The 18,764-nt window shown below is 37.5% G+C and overlaps 1 protein-coding gene across 6 annotated transcripts in view; it reads left to right on the top strand.

The window, feature by feature from the left end:
* The window catches only part of PRDM2 (PR/SET domain 2), a 74,847-nt gene that overhangs the window by 11,512 nt on the left and 44,571 nt on the right, over window positions 1–18,764 (top strand). For 5 of the 6 annotated variants that reach the window (XR_006165477.1, XM_042794096.1, XM_042794095.1 and 2 more), the window contains exons 3-6: window positions 5,101–5,218; window positions 6,521–6,624; window positions 10,165–10,317; window positions 16,451–16,577. Coding sequence is in view for 5 of the 6 variants with exons in the window: in XM_042794096.1 (XP_042650030.1) it covers window positions 5,101–5,218; window positions 6,521–6,624; window positions 10,165–10,317; window positions 16,451–16,577 (502 nt within the window). In the remaining variant the exon portion in view is untranslated. Of the gene's footprint in view, window positions 1–5,100; window positions 5,219–6,520; window positions 6,625–10,164; window positions 10,318–16,450; window positions 16,578–16,857; window positions 17,081–18,764 lie in introns of those variants that run through there. The other variant, XM_033007719.2, reaches the window with a different exon arrangement.

The following is an 18,764-nucleotide window of genomic DNA, read 5'->3' as shown; positions in this document are numbered from 1 at the left end:
CTCTGAATGTAGCTGCTGATCTTTGGTTTATGTAGGTAGATGCAAAATAAAGTTCTAGTTGTATATTACTCCATGCAAACAAAATTCTTAAATGATAGAATAGTTTTGGGATATTTATGGCTTAAAGGTGGTGTGACTATTAAGGAATATGTCAGACACATCAGAGGATGTGACACAGTGATGTACACTTATGTCTAAATCAGCTGAGTCTGACTTTTAAAGTTTTTTTAGGTTAAAATTTATTTGCAGCCTTGAGATTTTTAACTGCTCATCTAGCTATTGTTGTAAAAAACCCCAAACCCAAAACAACCAAAACCCCCCAGACAAACCAAACCCCAAAATAAAACCCAACCAAAAACCACCCTGCTGTTTTTAGCTTGAAACTTGAAGTGCATTGTTCTGATAGCTGTCTTGTTCACTCTCTGTAGTCCCCCCCATCAATGTCTATATATAATTGTTAGAAACTACTGTGAAAAATAGGCTTGGTTCTCCCCTAATGAAATCATGGGGTAATGTACTAGAAAGATATTTAATTTTCTTTGATATGCTGAGAAAAGCGTGGGGGTTTTTTTGTCTGATGAGACATGGCTTCTTGTGTATCAGTTCAAGGATAACAGATGTCTGAAAATCAGACTTCTTTCATCACTATTTTTCCTTCTGAATTGTTGGAAGAGCAAAATAAAACTGTCTGCTTTGAGTAGACTTCAGCTATTATAACTAAATAATAAGGATTCCCCCCCACTCCCCTTTTGGTCTCTTCACTCACTTGGATAGGAAGGGATTTTTGTCATTCTATTCCTTCCATGGTTTCCAATTTGGGGGTCTTTCTCCCCTACAAATAGCTCTCTAGGATGTGTCCGTGCAGCTGTTAGGGCTTACCAAGGCAGCAATAGAATAACCTTGGTATGACTCCACTTTTATTATTTTTCTCGTTGCTGTTAAAGCTGTCAGAAGAAATGTTATTGTAGCTTAACTCAGCAAGTCACATTCATAAATGTAGAGAATAATTGCCATGTGCAATACCCTCACAAAGAGTGGCTACTGGGTAGAAAAGGTTGAGAAGCTTTATCTGTTTTGCTTTAGAGATAAAAGCCTTAAATTTTTCAGCATGTAGAGATGCATTTTAAAATATATTTCCAGTAAACTTTCAGCATAATGTATTTCGTAAATGCTCAATGGAAAATGCTCTGAGTATTATTCACTATAGGAAAAGTACTATTGTATCTCTGCTTTATGATTATATGTAAAAGGAAGAATCATTTCCAGAAAGTCTGGGTTTCCTTGGAGAACTGTAGTGTCGCCCAAGTTGTTATTTTTCAGTTTAACACCTCCTAAAGCTTGTTCAGAGCTGAAGTATAACATCCTTCATATTAGAGTAGTTACTGCCATCACCACCAGTATTTGTTTCTGACCAGAATGATCAAAGTTCGATGTCAGAGGGCAGATACTTTTTTTTTTTTTTTTTTTAGGGCTGTTGTATGTTGTTCAACATATGCCTGGTTCTCACCAAGCACGATTCTTTCATAATGTGGACAGATTTCATGGGAAAATGTGCATGCTTGGAAATTTGAATTTCTGGTCATTTTAATCAGGAATAGTGTTTTGTTGATTAGAATTAGGTAATAAAGTGCTAGTTGTTTAATGGCAACTGTGAATAGCATTTACTGTTGTATTCTACAAATAATAGTATGAAAAATATCATGAGCAGCCTATTGAACCATGTTGGCTCTTTAAAATGTAACTAATCACTTACTGGACGTTCATAAATCATTTATTGGCTTCCTATTGCCTTTCAAACTTTTAATATAAAAATACCTTAAAACCTTTTGTATTAATTATAACCTGCTGGCTAAGGATTCAGAGCTGCTGATTTATTTAGGAATTATGATTAACATTTAGGATACTGAAATAATAACTTTTGTGACATTATTTAAAACCTTTTATTATCTCTAAAAGCTGCTTTTAGCTTATTCTATTTGTTGCAGAGCAGTAACTTGACATGCAGATACTTTAACATCAGTCTTTGGAGTGAAATGGCATGTTTGTAGGTTGTAAATAGAGCAGCAGAAAGGCAATAGACCCGGTAGAAGCTCTGTGAAGTACATTAAAATACAAGCTTCATCATGTCAGCTACTCAACCGTAAGGGTATTACGCACATAACCAGTCTCCGGTATGTGCAGGGTAGCTTGTCTCTGTCCACCTGATATTCAGTACTGGGTAGTAGAGGATATATCAGTATTTATGGCAGAGTAGGTGGTGTATCTTAAGTGCGTGTTCTAATATGTGCATTGGTGTAGTTAGTTTACTGCAACATCCTTGATTCAATGGGTAAAACAAATCACTTCATTTTTGTGAACTGTATACGCTTCTCAGAACTTTGAATATGGTTTTCTTCTTGAGTTTCTGTTTAGTTTTTCTCAGAAGTGATACATTTTCACATAAGGCAATACCAGAAACTATTTTAGATTATTTTTTGGGACTGATTAGGTTGAGTACACCTGGAAGTCATCCTTTGAGAAGGAGAAATAAAACTTACTAATATATGTAAAATTATCCTCCGTGTGGTAGGTAGCTGACATTCTGGCTTTGCGCTGTATTTCCAAAGTCATCACTTGTGTGGTTCTAGGGAAGTTTTTCCTGTTACTGAACCTTTATGTCATTCTTTCCTTTATCCATAGAAGCATACACAGTTGTTTCATTTGGAACTTTTATGTGCATGTTTGGGAAATGATTAACAAAATTAAAATGGAAGGCTGCATGGGTCAGGACCCTCACAGTGTAAGTGCTCTGGATCTGGAATTGCCCTTTGTTTTGAAACTTTGAGTTGTCTTCATACTTTAAGCTGAAATACCTATAAATAAGCTTTCATTATGAACACAAATAATATGAAACTAGGGTATGCTCAGGAAAATTGCAGTGCATCTCAGATTTCACTTAAAAGAATTGAATGATTTTCTAAAAATATACAGAAAATAGAAAATGCTTAAAATAGTGTGTTGAGTGAAAATAAATATTTTTAGAGTTCAACAACTTTTAGCATTTAATTTCCTACTTCTCTATTAGTAGATTTGCCTTTAATAGTTAAATATTTTTTTCTTTGCTATTGCTCACCACTACTTTTTACGGACAGATATTTATGTAAAGTCAAACAGAAAATGAAACAGATGGCTGATAAAACATAAATGTATTTCCAGACATCCTTTTCATTTATAATAAAGATAAGCTACATGCCACACGTCTGAAGCGGATCCTATCAGGCCTACTAGATTTTACTAACCTTTGCTGAAATTTGCTTGCTGAGGGTCACAATGGAGAAACTGCTTTGCTGGCTCAAGCAGGTTTAATTGATCCACATTTGTTCTACATTTTGAAGCAAAATTTGCAGAAGATGAGTGTCTAGGTCTTAAGAAAAGATAATGGAACGCTGTTACTGATGCTTTAGTGCAGAATCAGCTTGCACTATACTTCTATTTTAGGGACTTTTACTGTTTTATTCTTTGTAATAATTCTTTGTAACCCAGGATTTAAAAAAAACTGTCAATAGGATGGTTATGAAATAAAATGAAAAAATCTCCTATTCTTCCTGTGTTCTGTCTGTTTTGCTGCATACTGTTTTAATCAAATAAGTGTATTTTAGCATGGCAGTTCACTTGCCTCTTGTCACTTTAATTGCCAGTAACATGTTTCAACAGTATAATTTGGACAAATTATTTACGTGTCCTGAAACACTTCTAACAACTTCTCTCATCTTCTGTCTATTTGGTATTCAAAAACTACGCAGCTGACCAAGATTTCTACTAAAAGCATCATGTGTTGCTCTTAAAGATACTAGTCTTTCAGAAGTAGTCAGAAACATTTTCTAGCAGAAGCGATCATATTTGAGATCGAGTATACAGCTGAAACTTAAAATAGTGAAAACTTTTTGTGACTTATTTTCAGAAAAGATTAGGGTCTGAATGTTACATTACATCTGTTGTAGCTGTCTGTAATTTAAAGGGAAAATAAATCGACCTCCTTTACTTTTTTAATTGAGTTAAACTTTCCAGACAGGTTATGTAAGGGCTAGTATGTTTTCCCACTACATACCTTTATGAAAAATTTGAGTTGTTGATTTTTAAAAGAGAATTAAACATTATTTACAACTGTGTTGTGTAATCGGAGTAATTCTAATGCTTCAACAGAATGTTTAAGGAACTGGAGACTTTTAGAGTGGTAACTCATAGATACTAAAACTCTAGAACTGTTTCTAGGCAGGTAGGTCAACTTTACAGTGAATTTTACCTGAAAATTGGAAGAACTTTAATCAGAAATGGCACGAAGGAATGTTGTCTCAACATAATGTAGCATGTAACAACGCTATTACTGACCTAATTACTTGTTAAATGTTGTTTCTCATGGCATAGCTGATCAGTAACAATAATGCAACTGAAAACTGCTCCATGGATGAGTTTGCCTTATTAATGAGCGGTTTCAAAGATTTAACACTAAGCCTGAACTGTCATGAAACTATATTCTGAAAAATATAGATATTTTTCAAGGTATAAAATCACAGTACTTTTCTGTTTTATGTAAAATATAGTAGTGCTGTCAGGTAAGTTGTATTCAGACAGGAAAAATAAAATAGCATTAGCTCTATTCTCCAAATAACACAAGGGAGAATTTTGAATTTGATTTTAAGAAGAGGCCAAGGAAAATTTAATGAAATGGCAAGTGGCCTAACAGATACATGAAAACCCTTACAGTTAGATTTACTCACTGTATACAACTTGTAATCAAAATGCATTCATTAACTAAACAAAAGGAATATTTACAGCAACTTTAGTTATCAGTGTTTTACATACATCTCTAATGTGGTCTTAGAACTCTCCATAAAGCATAAATAAGCATAATGAAAATAATAGTGAAAACTTGAATGTTCTGATAAAAAGGTCCTTTTACATTAGCATGTTGATGGAGGGGACCCTAGTTGAAATGGCAATTTTGAAATTTTACTTTCATTTCAAGTCAGGAGTTTTTGTAGCTCACATGGGTTGATCATCTGTTGTGCTATTGTTTTTATCTTTTAATGGTTGTGGCCCTTCTGGCTTTTTGACTTGTAGAACACAACTGAATCTACTGTCACTGTGGAGACCTTGGATGATGTACCTGAGCATGTGCTTAGGGGGCTTCCTGAGGACGTGAGGCTCTTCCCATCTGCTGTTGACAAGACACGGCTAGGTAAGTGCTACAGCTGTGAAAAGAGGATGAAGATTTTTACACCAGCTCACATAAATTACAGTTGCTGTGAAAGTTTGATGCTCTCCTGCGCTGGGTAGAGATGATGTCTGGTGCATTTTTCTGAAACAGTTTCTGTTGCCAAGAGCAGACAGCTTCTAAGTTTCTCCAGCATCCCGAGATGATGTTCCTGGAGTGTCAGAATTGGGGTCAGAATTGAGGTCAAATGTGGACCAAGATGCAAATAGATTAGGTTATGAAAATACTGATAGATTGCTTCACTGGTTTGTTTTCACCCACAGCGCTTTACCAGTTTTGTGTTTTGCAACTATCTTGGTGTTGCCTCTTTAGAATGCTGCACCTCAGTGTCCAATCAATATGAAAAGCTTAATTTATAAGAACACATTAATTGCAGACTTGAAAGCTGCTATATGCAGCAAAGTGTTGTTTCTGTAATATGTACAAAATGCTTGGCTTCTTTTTTAACACAGTTTAACGTGTGAGAACATTGATGGAAGTCAGAATTACAGACTGGATACTTGATGTTGAAAGCTGGTAGTTTGAGGAATAAAGCCTGACAATAAATGCATAACTGTTAGTAACAGGTTATAAGCTCCTTGGTGCAAGGTTAATCTTTTCTAGTATGAACCTGCTCTACTGTGGTCGGAATGAGAATGCTATGTTTAATTAGCAATTATTTGTCAGTCTGTTCTTAGTTTTTGTGCTATAAAATGTGAAATGCATCTGTCCATTTCCAGTTCAGTTAAATCTTGTCAATAAACTTGTGAGCAGATGCACATATTTTAACCAATCCTAAATGTTTTTTCCTTCAAAATATACTATTAATTAGTTTTACAACTTTTGTGAGGGCTTCATTTGCGTGGCACTGTTTTAGAGAGAACAAATAGGTTTTTTGTTTTAGTAACATGTTTACTCAGCAAAACAGCTGAAACCCGGGACTTCACAATATAAAACCTATAGTGCTTTTTTAGTATTTTGAATATCACCAGAAGGACAAGAAAAATTGAGGTTGTTTTTTGTATTCAGATCTACAGTAGCCCATGAGCAAAGACTGAAACCAGTTAAATGCTTAAAGGTTTCATGATTGAAGTGAGTTTTGGGGAGGGGATTATTTGAATTAATTTTAGTAAACTTCAATTTTTTGTATTGTGATCTTAATATTGTAGAATGCTCCCCAGTCTGAGTCAGACACATGTAACGATCTTAAGAAATATGAATTATGAGTAGAAGGTTTTCTTGAGGTTAGTTAAGATTAGTTTTAACTGCTGATATGTATCTCTTCAGGTGTCTGGGCAACAAAGTCAATTTTAAAAGGCAAGAAGTTTGGACCATTTATTGGTGACAAGAAAAAAAGATCTCAAGTCAAGAGCAATGTATACATGTGGGAGGTAAGAAACAGCTTCTAAATGGAAAAAGGTATCTGTCACTAGGTCACATGTTTTGTATTTAGCCTTTAATTTTTCCAGAGATTTTAGAAATAGACTTGATATGAAATAATAGCCAATTATCTATGTGTACCATTGCAAACAGTTATTTAGAGACACTTGGGTTGAGCAATGTTACGAATTAAAAGGCTTTAAACTATTGGCACTGTTTGAAGTTGCTGTATTCATTTTCTTATATATTATCTCTGGATCACATCTCCCTTAAGAATCTATTGCGGATAAAGCTTTTTTTTGTTATTTTGAACCCTGAGTGATATCCCTTCTGCAGTTGAGTACTGTCAACTGCTTATGAAATTAGGGAGATTAGGGGGATGTGGAATCTCTCATGGAAGCCACAGCATTCTCTTTGAAACCCAGCTTTGTTATGGGAGTTGGTTTTGCTTTCCGAGCTTTTGTAAAAGTTCACAACAGTTGCAATATTTTTTGCGCTGCTTGTGTTTGGGCTTGCCTTAAAGCAAATATTGTCTGGACAGCTGAATACCTCTAAACTCCACTGGTAGTCGTAAGACCTTGGATATTATGTACATTTCAAAATGTAGGTGTCTTAATCTGGTGTTGCATCCTGTCTGCTGTCTTTAAGACAGTTCATAACTACTTCCAAAAACTTCTTCGCTCTGTGTGAAGACATGTACAGCAATGGCTTTAGCAAAATGAATGGTCAAGGAGGAAAGGGATGGAGGAATGGTGGCATAGAGTGATCTGGAAGAAAACTTGCTAGTTTACAGATTTGTAGGCTAAAGATACTGATAGTAGTCATCCTTCTGGCCTCTGGCTTGCAAAAATTGAACTGTATAAAATACTGGATACATGTACAAAACTTAATGTTAACCCCTATAAGAGGAATTGACCTAAAAGAGTTTCCCATAAATGCAAATTTACATTCAGGAAGGTAATAATGTATTGAAGTATAAGGTTTGTTGCACTGAGCTAATATTATCACCAACTCCACTGCATAAGGTATCTCCAATTTTGATCTGGTACAAGAACACTTAGTGAGATTGAATCAGTCAAGTAAATTATTGACCTTGCAATTGTTTTTCTCAGTGCTGGATTTTGAATGTTCTCAGTGGGTATGTTTTAATATTTTTAAAATATGTTTTGAGAAATGATAGTCACAAGCAAGCTGTTAAGAAGTTTCATAGTTCGCAATGCAGGCGATAATGGGAACCCTTGCTAGATTTCAAAAGTAATTGTGTGTTGCTTTGATACTGATTTTGGAATCAGAAAAAAGCAGCTAAAATGAGACCGCAACAGTTGGCTCCATATGCTGATATCTGAAACCACTCCAGAATTTTAACTGTTAGAAGATATGGTTTGTAAAAGGATGGTAGTGTGTGGGAGTAGTTAGGTATACAGGTCTCCAACTAGGAGAACAACCTTTTCCACAAGAATCCCATTTGTTTCTTTAGTGAAGTTAATCTAAAGAAAAATGCTTCTAAAAGCTGGCATCTCCAGTCAATGTTAATATTTCGAACTGTTGTGCTAGAGGATCATTCTGAATGAGTGTTGTGTGTCAGTGTATACTTGTTGTGTCTGAGGAGAAAAATAGAGACTTGAACATATTTTCATTTTCTGCCAGAGAAAAGCCACAGATAGGAAAAGGACGGCAAGTGGCTGAAAACTGAGGGAAATGCCATCTGCCGATTCAGAATGACTGGCACAACTGTGCTGAACGATCTTTATTGTGGTTTACAGGAATCACTTAGTTGCAGTGTTCTATCGAGGAGTTGGAGCTATTTCCTTTCTCACACTGCACAAGGCCTTTAAACAATATTCTGTAAATTAGAAGCTTTAACTGAAAAGTAATAAAGTATTTTGTTTCGTGCAAAAACCACAGTAAAGTAAATATAAAGACATAATAAAGTAATATATAAAAAAAGTAATAATGTTTTACCATATATTCCATATTTGTTAACTCTTCCACAGCATTGTTTGGCTGTTTTCTTTCGTTTTAACCAAAAGGATTGCTTTTACAGTCTTAGTCTGTGAAGCTGTTTACGCTTTTATATTGCAAGGGCTGGGTGTGCTGATGAACATTCTTTCAAAAGTCAGCTGATGAAATCCATGCTGGAATAGTTTAAGTAAGGGAGATGTTTTCTGTTTGCTTGAAGAGAAACTAAGATGATTTTGGTATATTTATTGAAACTTTAATGATAAAATTCTATTTTATTCAACCAACAGTATATAAACCTCAAAGAAATAAAATTTATTATATGGTTCTTGGTTTAAGCTGTTGTAGAAGTGCACTTGAATTTCAAAAAGTAAAACAGTTTGAAGAGTTACTTGTAAAGTAAATATCAGAAACAATAAAAAGCTGCAACACTGTGTACCAGAATGGGAAAGTTTTGATGAAGTTGGCATCTTACTTTATTCCTTATCTGCAGCGGTGCTAAGGGCATGTTGCAGGAGGTAATGGGCTAGGGAGGCTGGGGTTTGAAAAGAGATCTTCCAGGCAGAGGCTGATATTTATAGACTTGAACAAAAGGAAAAAAGCAAATAATAAGATATAATCAAATTGCATATATTTTTCCTTTTTTGTTTTTCTAAAAATCTGTGAGCTGTCTGATACTTCTGAGACATTGTGTACCTGTTAGTATGACTGTGTTCTGAGACAAAGTAATAGAAGAATGATAGTTGCAGTTGCCAAACAGTGGTGTGTTCTTCGGTTTGGAAAAAAACGGATAGCATCCACTGATAGCTCTTCTTACAGGCATCTGATTTGGATTATAATAAGAAGAGTGGGAGATGCATAACATGTCTTCAAGGAGAAGCAGAGTTGCCTGTCATCCAAAAATACTGAAGAAGTCAGTAACCTTGCTTTATTGCAAGCTGTCTTGAAATGTAAAATAGGACTAAGTGTTAATTTTTTTTCTCCAAGAACGGAAACCAAAGAATTTACACAGCATTTTGGAACATGCAGAAGCTTATTGACATGGTCAATTTTCTAAGGTGATCACAAGATTTCTGAAAGGTTAAGATTTTCTTTAATATCCTGAGAAAAGATTAAATATAAATTATGCTTTCCTTTATCTTTCCAAATAAAGCAAATGCTTCTAACTTCTATATAGTTACTTTTCCAGTTCATCAGATAGTAAAAATAAAGCTCCATTGCCTTTATATCTTAAAATCAGTCATTTTACTAAATGCAAAATACAGAGAATTATTTCAGGCTTGCCAAACTGAAAAGAAAGCATAAAATGTTTTAAGTATGTTGGCTTTTCAGCCCCAAACCTTCAGAGAAGGGCTTGAAGGCCAAGAGTTAGTTTTTTCCAATTGTACCAGTTCCACTAAAAAGTTTGCAGACCACCAGCAACACTCCCTCCCAGTACAACCGCTAGCTCTGCTCAGATCCTTTGTGTTATCTCTGTCCTTAGATGATGATTGCACCTTTGATTCCTATCATTAAAATGTGTAGTGTTTTAGTGCATGTGCACTTCCATGGTAACAGTTGTCCATTTGCTTAAGGCCTCTTTTGTCTCATAGGTGTATTACCCAAACTTGGGATGGATGTGTGTTGATGCTACTGATCCTGAGAAAGGGAACTGGCTACGGTATATAAACTGGGCACGTTCAGGAAAGGAGCAAAACCTTTTTCCTCTGGAGATCAACAGGACCATATACTACAAAAGTTTAAAGGTATCAGTGTCTGAAGAATCAGTTACTGCTCTGTTACCTTTTATTATTATATTTTTTTAATTCCCCTTTATTCAAAACCAATTTTCTTACTACTTGTATTAAACAGATCTTGAAACATTTTATGAAATATAATTAAAATATTGCAAATGCTACATGTCATTGGTCTAAATTCTTCTGTGCCAGTACAGCTGACATTATGAACTACTGTTAAAATATAGCATATGTATGAACACCAAGTCTGTCTTGTTGGTTAATGATTTGTTGTAGCACCAAATCTGATACAAACTAGAATGAATAACTATAGCAGATTACATAAAATAAATATTTTTCTATTTATGTAGATACGGAGACAGTTCCTGATGGGGATATTTTTGCAGAAATTGGTTATTTTTAGTGTCTTTGCACCATATGACAAAGTTTGGTTGTCAAGACACTTCTATAGGTAGCTTCATGAAACAAATTTTCCTAGCTTTATTCAGGGAAGGGCAGGCAAAGGGGTGTAATTCCTGGGGCATTGTGTATCCCAAACCAAGAAAAAAAAATGGTTTAACTGCAAGTAATGGTAGAGGATGTTAGTGTTGGAAAGTTGTAGCTATAAATTATCTGAATCTCTGATCAAGAACCTACTAGCAATGAGTATATATAGCTCGACTTTGTTTTTATTTAAAATGCTTTTGTGGGTTTTGGGTATATGCAGCCTTGCTGCTACACTATTGCCGTTTCTTACGTTTTCTTATAAGGCCATCACCACATCTAAGTAACCAATCTTCGCTTAATAGAAGAATGAGCTGATACCATGCAGGTTTGAAGTGTATAGGACAGTATAGCAATATGTGAAACTGTTATATTTTAGGTCACTCAAACTAGATTGAAAAAAATCAAACTTATAAACATTTTCTGAGTTTTCTAATAGCTTTGAGATACCATTCAAGTAGAGGTTCACTATTGCCAGCCAGACCATTGACTTCTCTTCACTTGTTTATTCACTGAGGGCAGGCTCCCAATGTGAATCTGTAGCCAGTTCAGTTTTCCATGGACACTTTATCTTGGGTTGCCTCTGCCTTTGCCCATAGTCACACTAGTTCATTAACGTAAGTGTGCTTTTGGAATCACTCTGACATTTTAAATTTCTCTCTCATCGAATCTTTCCTGTGAAAGTTTTAGTTCTGATAAAGACAAGCACTCACATATTTCAAATTTGTTTTCTGATGAATAATGCTGCACTTTGGAAAATAATTGTATTGCTAAAAGAGGCTGAGCACTGCTGACAGAATAACAAGTACCTTGCCTCAGCATCTGAAATGTCCTTTTGTTCCTTTGACTGTCTTCTCTTGCGATCTGATGAATTTTATCCTAGTAGGTCTTGCCAACAAGCTCATGGTGCCAAGCAGCTCTTTCTGAAGACTGTTAGAGCAGCCTATAAGGATCAATTTTATTGGTTTCAAAATCTGTCTGGGATTTGTTGCAGTGTGAGATTTTGAGTTTGGGATGCGAAGGGATTCTGCAAAGAACCGTCTTCAGCAGGCTTTATTTGCCCCTGCAGCCACCACTTTAGATCTGTGTGTGCTGTGCCTTTCCCTGTGTGCTGTGGGATTGTTCGTTAGCTTCAGTTCGGTGTTGGCAACACCCGTCCCAGGCAAGCTTCTGGAAATTCATGTTGGTGTCGGTGCCGTGTGCTAGTTGGAGGGAGTGTTACATCAGAACCTGCACTCCCTCCAGGCTGCCTCTGGGCAGAGGCTTGCTGCTGTACCCCTTAGAGGCCAGCGGAGAAGCAGCAGCTCTGAGTAGTTTTGGGGTTGGATGTCGCACAAAGTGGGGTGCTGGGACCTGAGCTGGCGTAGAACCACCGAGTTGTTTCTGCTCTGTAGACTTAGTTCCAAGAACGCGGTACGGACATGCTTGAACTAGTTCTGCACGAGCCAGGTTGGGATGGCTTGGATTAGTAATCCCAGCTTCATGCTGCTCAAAAATAACCAAGTGTTTCCAGGAGCACGTTAGTCCAAGAAGCATTACAACTATGGCTCAGCGATGCGCTCCTGCTGTTCCTTGATTGTCAGTACATCTGTGACACAGGTAACTTGGCAGGTAATTTAAGAGATGGCTGTAGAAATGTCTGAGTTGCTGCACTGTGCAAAACTAGGTTATAATGTAAAGTTTAACTTTTTTTTCCATATTGGGAGAAAAAAGCTCACAAATCTGTAATAATGAATGCTTGTTAAAAGTGCATGCTGATATTCCAGTTATTTTTTGATCCATTTATTTCAATATATTTTATTGTCTTCTCCCACCTTTTAGAGAGGTGATATGTAAGGAAAGTGCTGATTTTGCTAATCTGTGTTGATTTTTGAAGTGAAAGCTTGACAAGAAATTGGACAGTTTTCACTACCATTAATCATTCAGCAATTCAGTCAGCATTCTGATAAATCAGGTCAAGATTTAGAAAGTCACATTTTGTGTTTTTTAATTGAACAAGTGCACTATTCTTGTACTTTAATAGGAATATTTTAAATCCAATATTCTGTTTACTTTATTGTCCATTCCAAGAATATGAAAACCAAAGGAAGGCATTAAGAAATCTTGTTTTGTCTAGTGTTTTGTAAATCGATTTTTCATTATTTAAAGTAGCAAATTTATAGTAACCAGGATTTAAAAATAAAGTTAGTGTGAAGCAATTGGAAGTTAAGCTGCAAGTAACTGACAGTGTAAGAGAAGTATAATATAGAGGAGGAGATTTTGAATGTGTGGTCTCAAGGGCAGATTACTACATTAAAGCATTTAAATATAGTCTGTTGTATAAGTTTTTACTATCCTATACTTTAGAAACTGTAGGGAAAATTCATATTTTGGGAAAAAAAAATGTGTTGTGTTCTGCTTTCTTTATGAAGTACGGTTGCTTTTATGTCTGTTTATTATTTAAAGGCTTGGGTTTTGTCTCACCTTCTGTACCAGAGATGATAATGTTCTTATAGAATCCGATTCAGTCTTAGATTCACATCACGCCTTACTGATAACCGAGACAAAAGAAATTGTAACAAATAACACCTTAAACATCCTTCTCTTTCTGCGTTTAATGTGTTACGGTATATATTTCAAAACTGTTGTAAATTTACCAGCCCAGGTATGTACACATGGTTCCTTCCTGATCTTTATCATAATTCGTAAATTTAGGAGAAATCCATTCAGTGATAAATAGCACATTTTTTATTTATCCCAAAGGAGAATTGGAGTGGCTTGTATGCCATTTTATTCTGCTTTACCTTGAAGCATGTAAAATATTGTCATGGCTATTTATTTTTTTTTCCCCAAGGTTTTCTTCAGCTTTTTGTGGGTTTTTACTTTGTAAGTTAAACAGGCTGATTTCCAGGCTTCATTGCTAAGATAAGCAAAGTCCAAATTTGCTTGGTGTAAAAGAACCTCAAAACTGCACAGAGCTTTAACTTCCCTGTTCTCTGCTGTAAATGAATAGTAATAGCATAGAACTTTTAAGTGAGCACAAGCAAATATTTTTCTCTTCCATCTTCTGTTCATCTTTACTGAAGGACTGAGGATATTTGTAGGCTGCTTTGCATATGCTTTCCTCAGGATGCATATGTGAGAATTATGATATTTCGTTGAAACAACTTAAACTCATTATGGGGTTTCAGAAGTTCTTGCTGCCTCTCCTAATGAAACGAGGTGGTTTAATAGTGTTATTCTGCACATAGTCCGGGCCTTTGTAATTCTTGAAGTGAAATTACAGTGAAAACTCAGTTTCAAAAAGTCTTCTAAATAAGCTTGGCTGTGAGATTGTCCTTGATTAAGGTGAAATTAATTTGTTTCTGGAAGAATGTTTTGTCAAACAGGTTTATAATAACTCAAGAACCTCCTTGTTACATAGGAACACAAGGTAACGTAGGGTTGTACAGAGTGAAAAATGCACACAAGTACTAATGCCACAAACTGTCCACTGTGGTTACATGGGGGGAGATAAGGCCACATCCAGATACAAAAGCACAACATCACAGTAAAATGCAGTGTCTGGTGAAAGATATATAAGCTGATACGAGACAGACAAATGGCTGTCTCAGTCTGTACGAGACACGTTGCAGTGCTTGTACATGTACAGCAGGTTGAATTAGTGATGCTAGAACTTCTTAGGATATAACTTGTTAGGGTAGTACTCTTGAAAATAACAAATTTTGAAATTACTTTAAACCTTTTGAACAGAATATGTTCAGATTAAGGAATGCTAAATGTTATAAAGGACCAAAAAGCATGGGAGAGTTATTAACCTAGTGAGCCTTTCCAAAATGCATTCCTTTTTTTTTAACCAAGCTATCCTAAGCTGACGGTACTGCACAAACCATCTGTAGGTAATAGTTTGGAGAAAGTTGGGTTTGAGTTGCTACTAGAGGGTGTCATCAGTATGAGAGCAGCGGCAAAAGTGGCACTTGGTCAGTGAAGTCCTTTTCTTGCTCGTGTTGGTAGTGAGGGAGCTGTTTTAATTGTCTGGGTTAAAGCTGCTGCTGCATCTCATTTTAGAAGTACAAGGTTAGAGGGCTTAATTTACATTCTAAATTAGTTACACGAAAACTACATTCATTGAGTTGAATGTTAGTTCCAGCCATGCAGCTAACAAATTATATGCTCGTTATCCTCCTGTGTTTGCATTGCCTAAAATTTTTGCCAGCTCTTTTCTGAGTTTGTATATTGTTTAGATGATAAGTTGTTTGCATCAGACAACTCTTCTTCATTTCTTGCTGCTAAACACTTGCAAAATGGGATCATGCAAATAGGATAAATAGTGGTAAACCTATCAGGCCTCCAGACTGTTGAGGAAGCCAAACTGTAGGCTTTACTTATGTTATAATTTAAGCACTTAACATGGTTGTTGGGATCTTGCATCTCTCGTTGGTCCAGTGTCTGGGGGTATAAAGATAACTATCACATTTATCAAGTGCTGTGAGACCTGGGGGGAAAAAAAAAAAAAAAAAAGTGCTTTAGAAGAAACAAATATTACTATTGTTCTTGATACAAAAATCCCCTTTGGCTTTAGACTTGAAATAGTAGTGTAAGGATACCCTTTGCTCTAACGTAATGACTCTAAAATTAGTATCTTATCTCCACGAGCCCAGTGCTCATTAAGCGCTGGAAAAAAGGGGGATTGTAGTTAAGGTAAAGGAAGGTGTTTAAGTTGATTTTTCTTGGTTTTGGATAAAATGCTTCAGGAAATGATGATATGAAGATGTAAAAAATAGGTACAAATGCATCTTTAGCCTGCAAACTTGGGCACTTACTGGTTTGAGTCCGATCATGTTTTAAGGAGCATGTGAAATAGTCAGGGAAACGAGTATTGGTCAGTTTGCTGACAGTGCTGGGAATACGTGTCGTAATTGCAGTGACGCCTACTTGGCTAATTTGGTCTTTCCTTTGAAGTTTTTGGTTGGATTAAAAAAATCAGAAATAATAAAATTGGAATGGCAAACAAATCTTTCATTATTGTGATTAAGTGGATTTGTTAAACGTGTAGTAATTACGTGTTTTCCTCTGTGTTCCCTTTAACTCACTGCGGCAGTCTTTTCCTGTATCTTTAGATTTTGTTCCAAATTCCAACCTCAGTGGATGGCTGAACCGTTTTACTCATTATTTAACGCTTTGTGTAAGGTCGGTGTGTGTAATGCTGATAGCAAACTGAAAAGAATCGAACTGTAAATAGCAGTAAGCACCGGGGGGGGGTTCATTGCTGGGGGTTCAGCCTGCGTGCAGCTGAACCAACCTCACGATTGGAGACGAATCAAAATTCGGGTAAAAATTCAAGCTTGAAAAGGTTGAATTACTCAAGGATTGTGTTTTATCGGGGTGAATTAGTTCGCCAGGCCGGTTTGTCGGTGGCGGGGCACCCTCCTGGCTCCCGGGGCGGCGGTGGAGGGTGGGGGGGGTGGGGGGCGGAGCTCGGCGCGTGCCCAGGCTGCGCGCCCTCCCGGCCGGCAGGGGGCGCGGGGCGGCGCCACCCCTCTCTCTCCCTCGCGCGCGCGCGCGCGCGGGGCGCCGCGGGGCAGCCGCCGTCGGCGCCGCCGCTCCCCGCCCCGCGGCCCGCCGCCAACAAACCGCCGCCTGATTGGCGCCGCGCCCTCTCTCTCTTCTCTCCCGGCAGCCAATCGCGCCCGGCGAGGAGCTGTTGGTGTGGTACAATGGGGAGGACGACCCGGAGATAGCCGCCGCTATTGAGGAAGAACGAGCCAGCGCCCGGAGCCGGCGGCACTCCCCGAAAGCCAAGAAAGGTAGGGCCCTTCCCGCCCGCCGCGCCGCGGCCCCCGGACGCCCCCTCCCGCCGCGCCGCCACCGGCCATGGCGGCGGGGGGGGCGGGGGGGGCGGGGGGGGGGGGGCCGCAAACTTTTGCCAGGTGGGCGGCGGCGGCCGCCGTGACCTTCCCCTCAGCCTGAGGGAGGGACGGCCTGGGCTGGAGGTGGCGGGGAACGTGGAAGTTGTGTGAGGCGCGGGTCTGTTGTGGGCGGCCGGGCGCTGCGCGGGGAGGGAAAATGTCTCCGCCCGGAGGTTGCGGGGCGGCGGGGGCTCGGCGTGAGTGTGGGAACGGCCTTTGCGCAACACGGCGCAGGGTTGTGTCAGCCTTCCGAAAACTGTAAACTTTTTTTGTGTGGGTGGGGTCGCTGCTAAAATTATTTGCAGGCCGGTGTTAACAAGTGAAGTGTCGCCGAGGAATGGGTTTCTGCGACGCGCGAGGATTGTTTTGTACTTTAGGCGAGCGCTGGTGCAAATGTAAAAGTAAGGCTTTGTTATTTTCTGTGGCTTTTAATTTCTTGTTATTTTTAGGGTACTGGCGATCTTGTCGGTTATGAAATTTTGCAGGCGGCGTGAATGACTACTTCTGGCTGACTCTAGCAAAGGAGGAAGGATGGGAGAAGAATTTCGGGGGGGTATACACGTTAGTCTTTATGTAAATAAGTATGTCAAACTGGACATCCTTTCTTTTTGCCGTGATTAATTCAACAGCAATATTTTTTAGACTGCCTGTGCCTCCACGTATGGCCTTATATAACTGACATTTTGACTACTGTTTTAGGCCAAAATCGTAACAGAAGCTGTCACTTACAAGGAGTAAATAGAAAAAGGAAATATTTACAGTTGTAGCACAAGGATATTGGCTCCTCTTGGAGGTGAATATATGTATTTTGGAATTCTCTGAAGGCTACAAATGAACCAAAGAAGGAAAGGAGATAATATTTTAAATTGCATCTTTGTAAATTTTTTAAATCTAGAATTTAGGGCCTGATCTTACTTGTAGTGCAGTTGATTCAGGAACTCATATTGGGAACAAGCTCAGGTATTTAGGAGAAGAGTTATTATATAAGATTTTTTTTATTTTAGAGTTTGAGGAAGGAGCTGGGAGGAAGAAGTGGTGCAACACAATTGGTTATTCTTTTGAATAGTAATTCGTAGATTAAGCTAATACAAACTGAAATTCGAGCACTGATTTTTATTTTGCTGCCTGTAATGAAAAGCATATTTAGCACATATATAAGTAACGCTTGGTAAATTAGAGGCTATATTATGCTTTTTCCTGAATGTGCAGTATGTTAGCAAATAGAATTTGTGTGCCTGTGATTTACCTGAAAGGCTAGAAAAGCAACTTGAGAGAAGCCAGACAGAATAATTTCTAAGATAATTTTTCATGGCACAGAAGTTTTATTTGCATTCATGAAGTTTATAGATAGAAATATCAGTAAGCTAATTTGATGGTTCCTAGGTTTTGGTTTTGTGCTACTTTGTGGGTTTAAAGTTTTAACTGTTATGGGTTTTACAGATTTCAGACTGTCATAATTAGGAACTATAGGTCATTTCCCCCATTTTATGAATAGACGCTCCTTACTAAGGCTCACAAATACTAAAAAAACTCCAGTAAAACCCCAACAGAAGAGCAACTCCAAACACAATATAGATGAGGCATTTAAGAATAACCAGGAATAATTTATCTGTGGAATTATATTCTTGTTTCATGAAGGAGAAGGACCAAATTCTTAGTGTTAAGTTGCTTTGAATTGTTATGATTAAAGTTTTAGCATCCGTTCTGTATAAAGATAAGGCCATTTGTAGTATGTGCTTTATTCTTTTCTAATACATGCATATTTTGAAATTGTGTAGTTCTATTTTTAGTAGGTTCCATTGGAATTATTTTTACTCCTCTACATTTACTCTCAGTTATTTTAGTATTTGTAGTAACATCTACTAATATTAGCTATTCACAGCAATTTTCTTATAAGAAACTTAATATTTTTCTGCTGATCTGATAGCAGTAGCTGCAGTTAAGATTCCAAAATGGTTTCTACTGATAGCCCTTCTTTTGCAGATTCAGCTATATCTCTTGGATGTGGAAGTTTCTTAGCCCTCGGGTTGAGGTTTTATGGGAAAATATAGGAAACTGATGAGCAGGATTAAAAAGTTTTTTTGT

This window comes from Tyto alba, unplaced genomic scaffold (assembly GCF_018691265.1).
Source record: "Tyto alba isolate M040663 unplaced genomic scaffold, T.alba_DEE_v4.0 Super-Scaffold_20000042, whole genome shotgun sequence".
In the NCBI taxonomy this organism is placed as follows: domain Eukaryota; kingdom Metazoa; phylum Chordata; class Aves; order Strigiformes; family Tytonidae; genus Tyto; species Tyto alba.
Note: the sequence above shows the minus strand (reverse complement) of the source record. Positions and strands in the feature narration are given on the sequence as shown.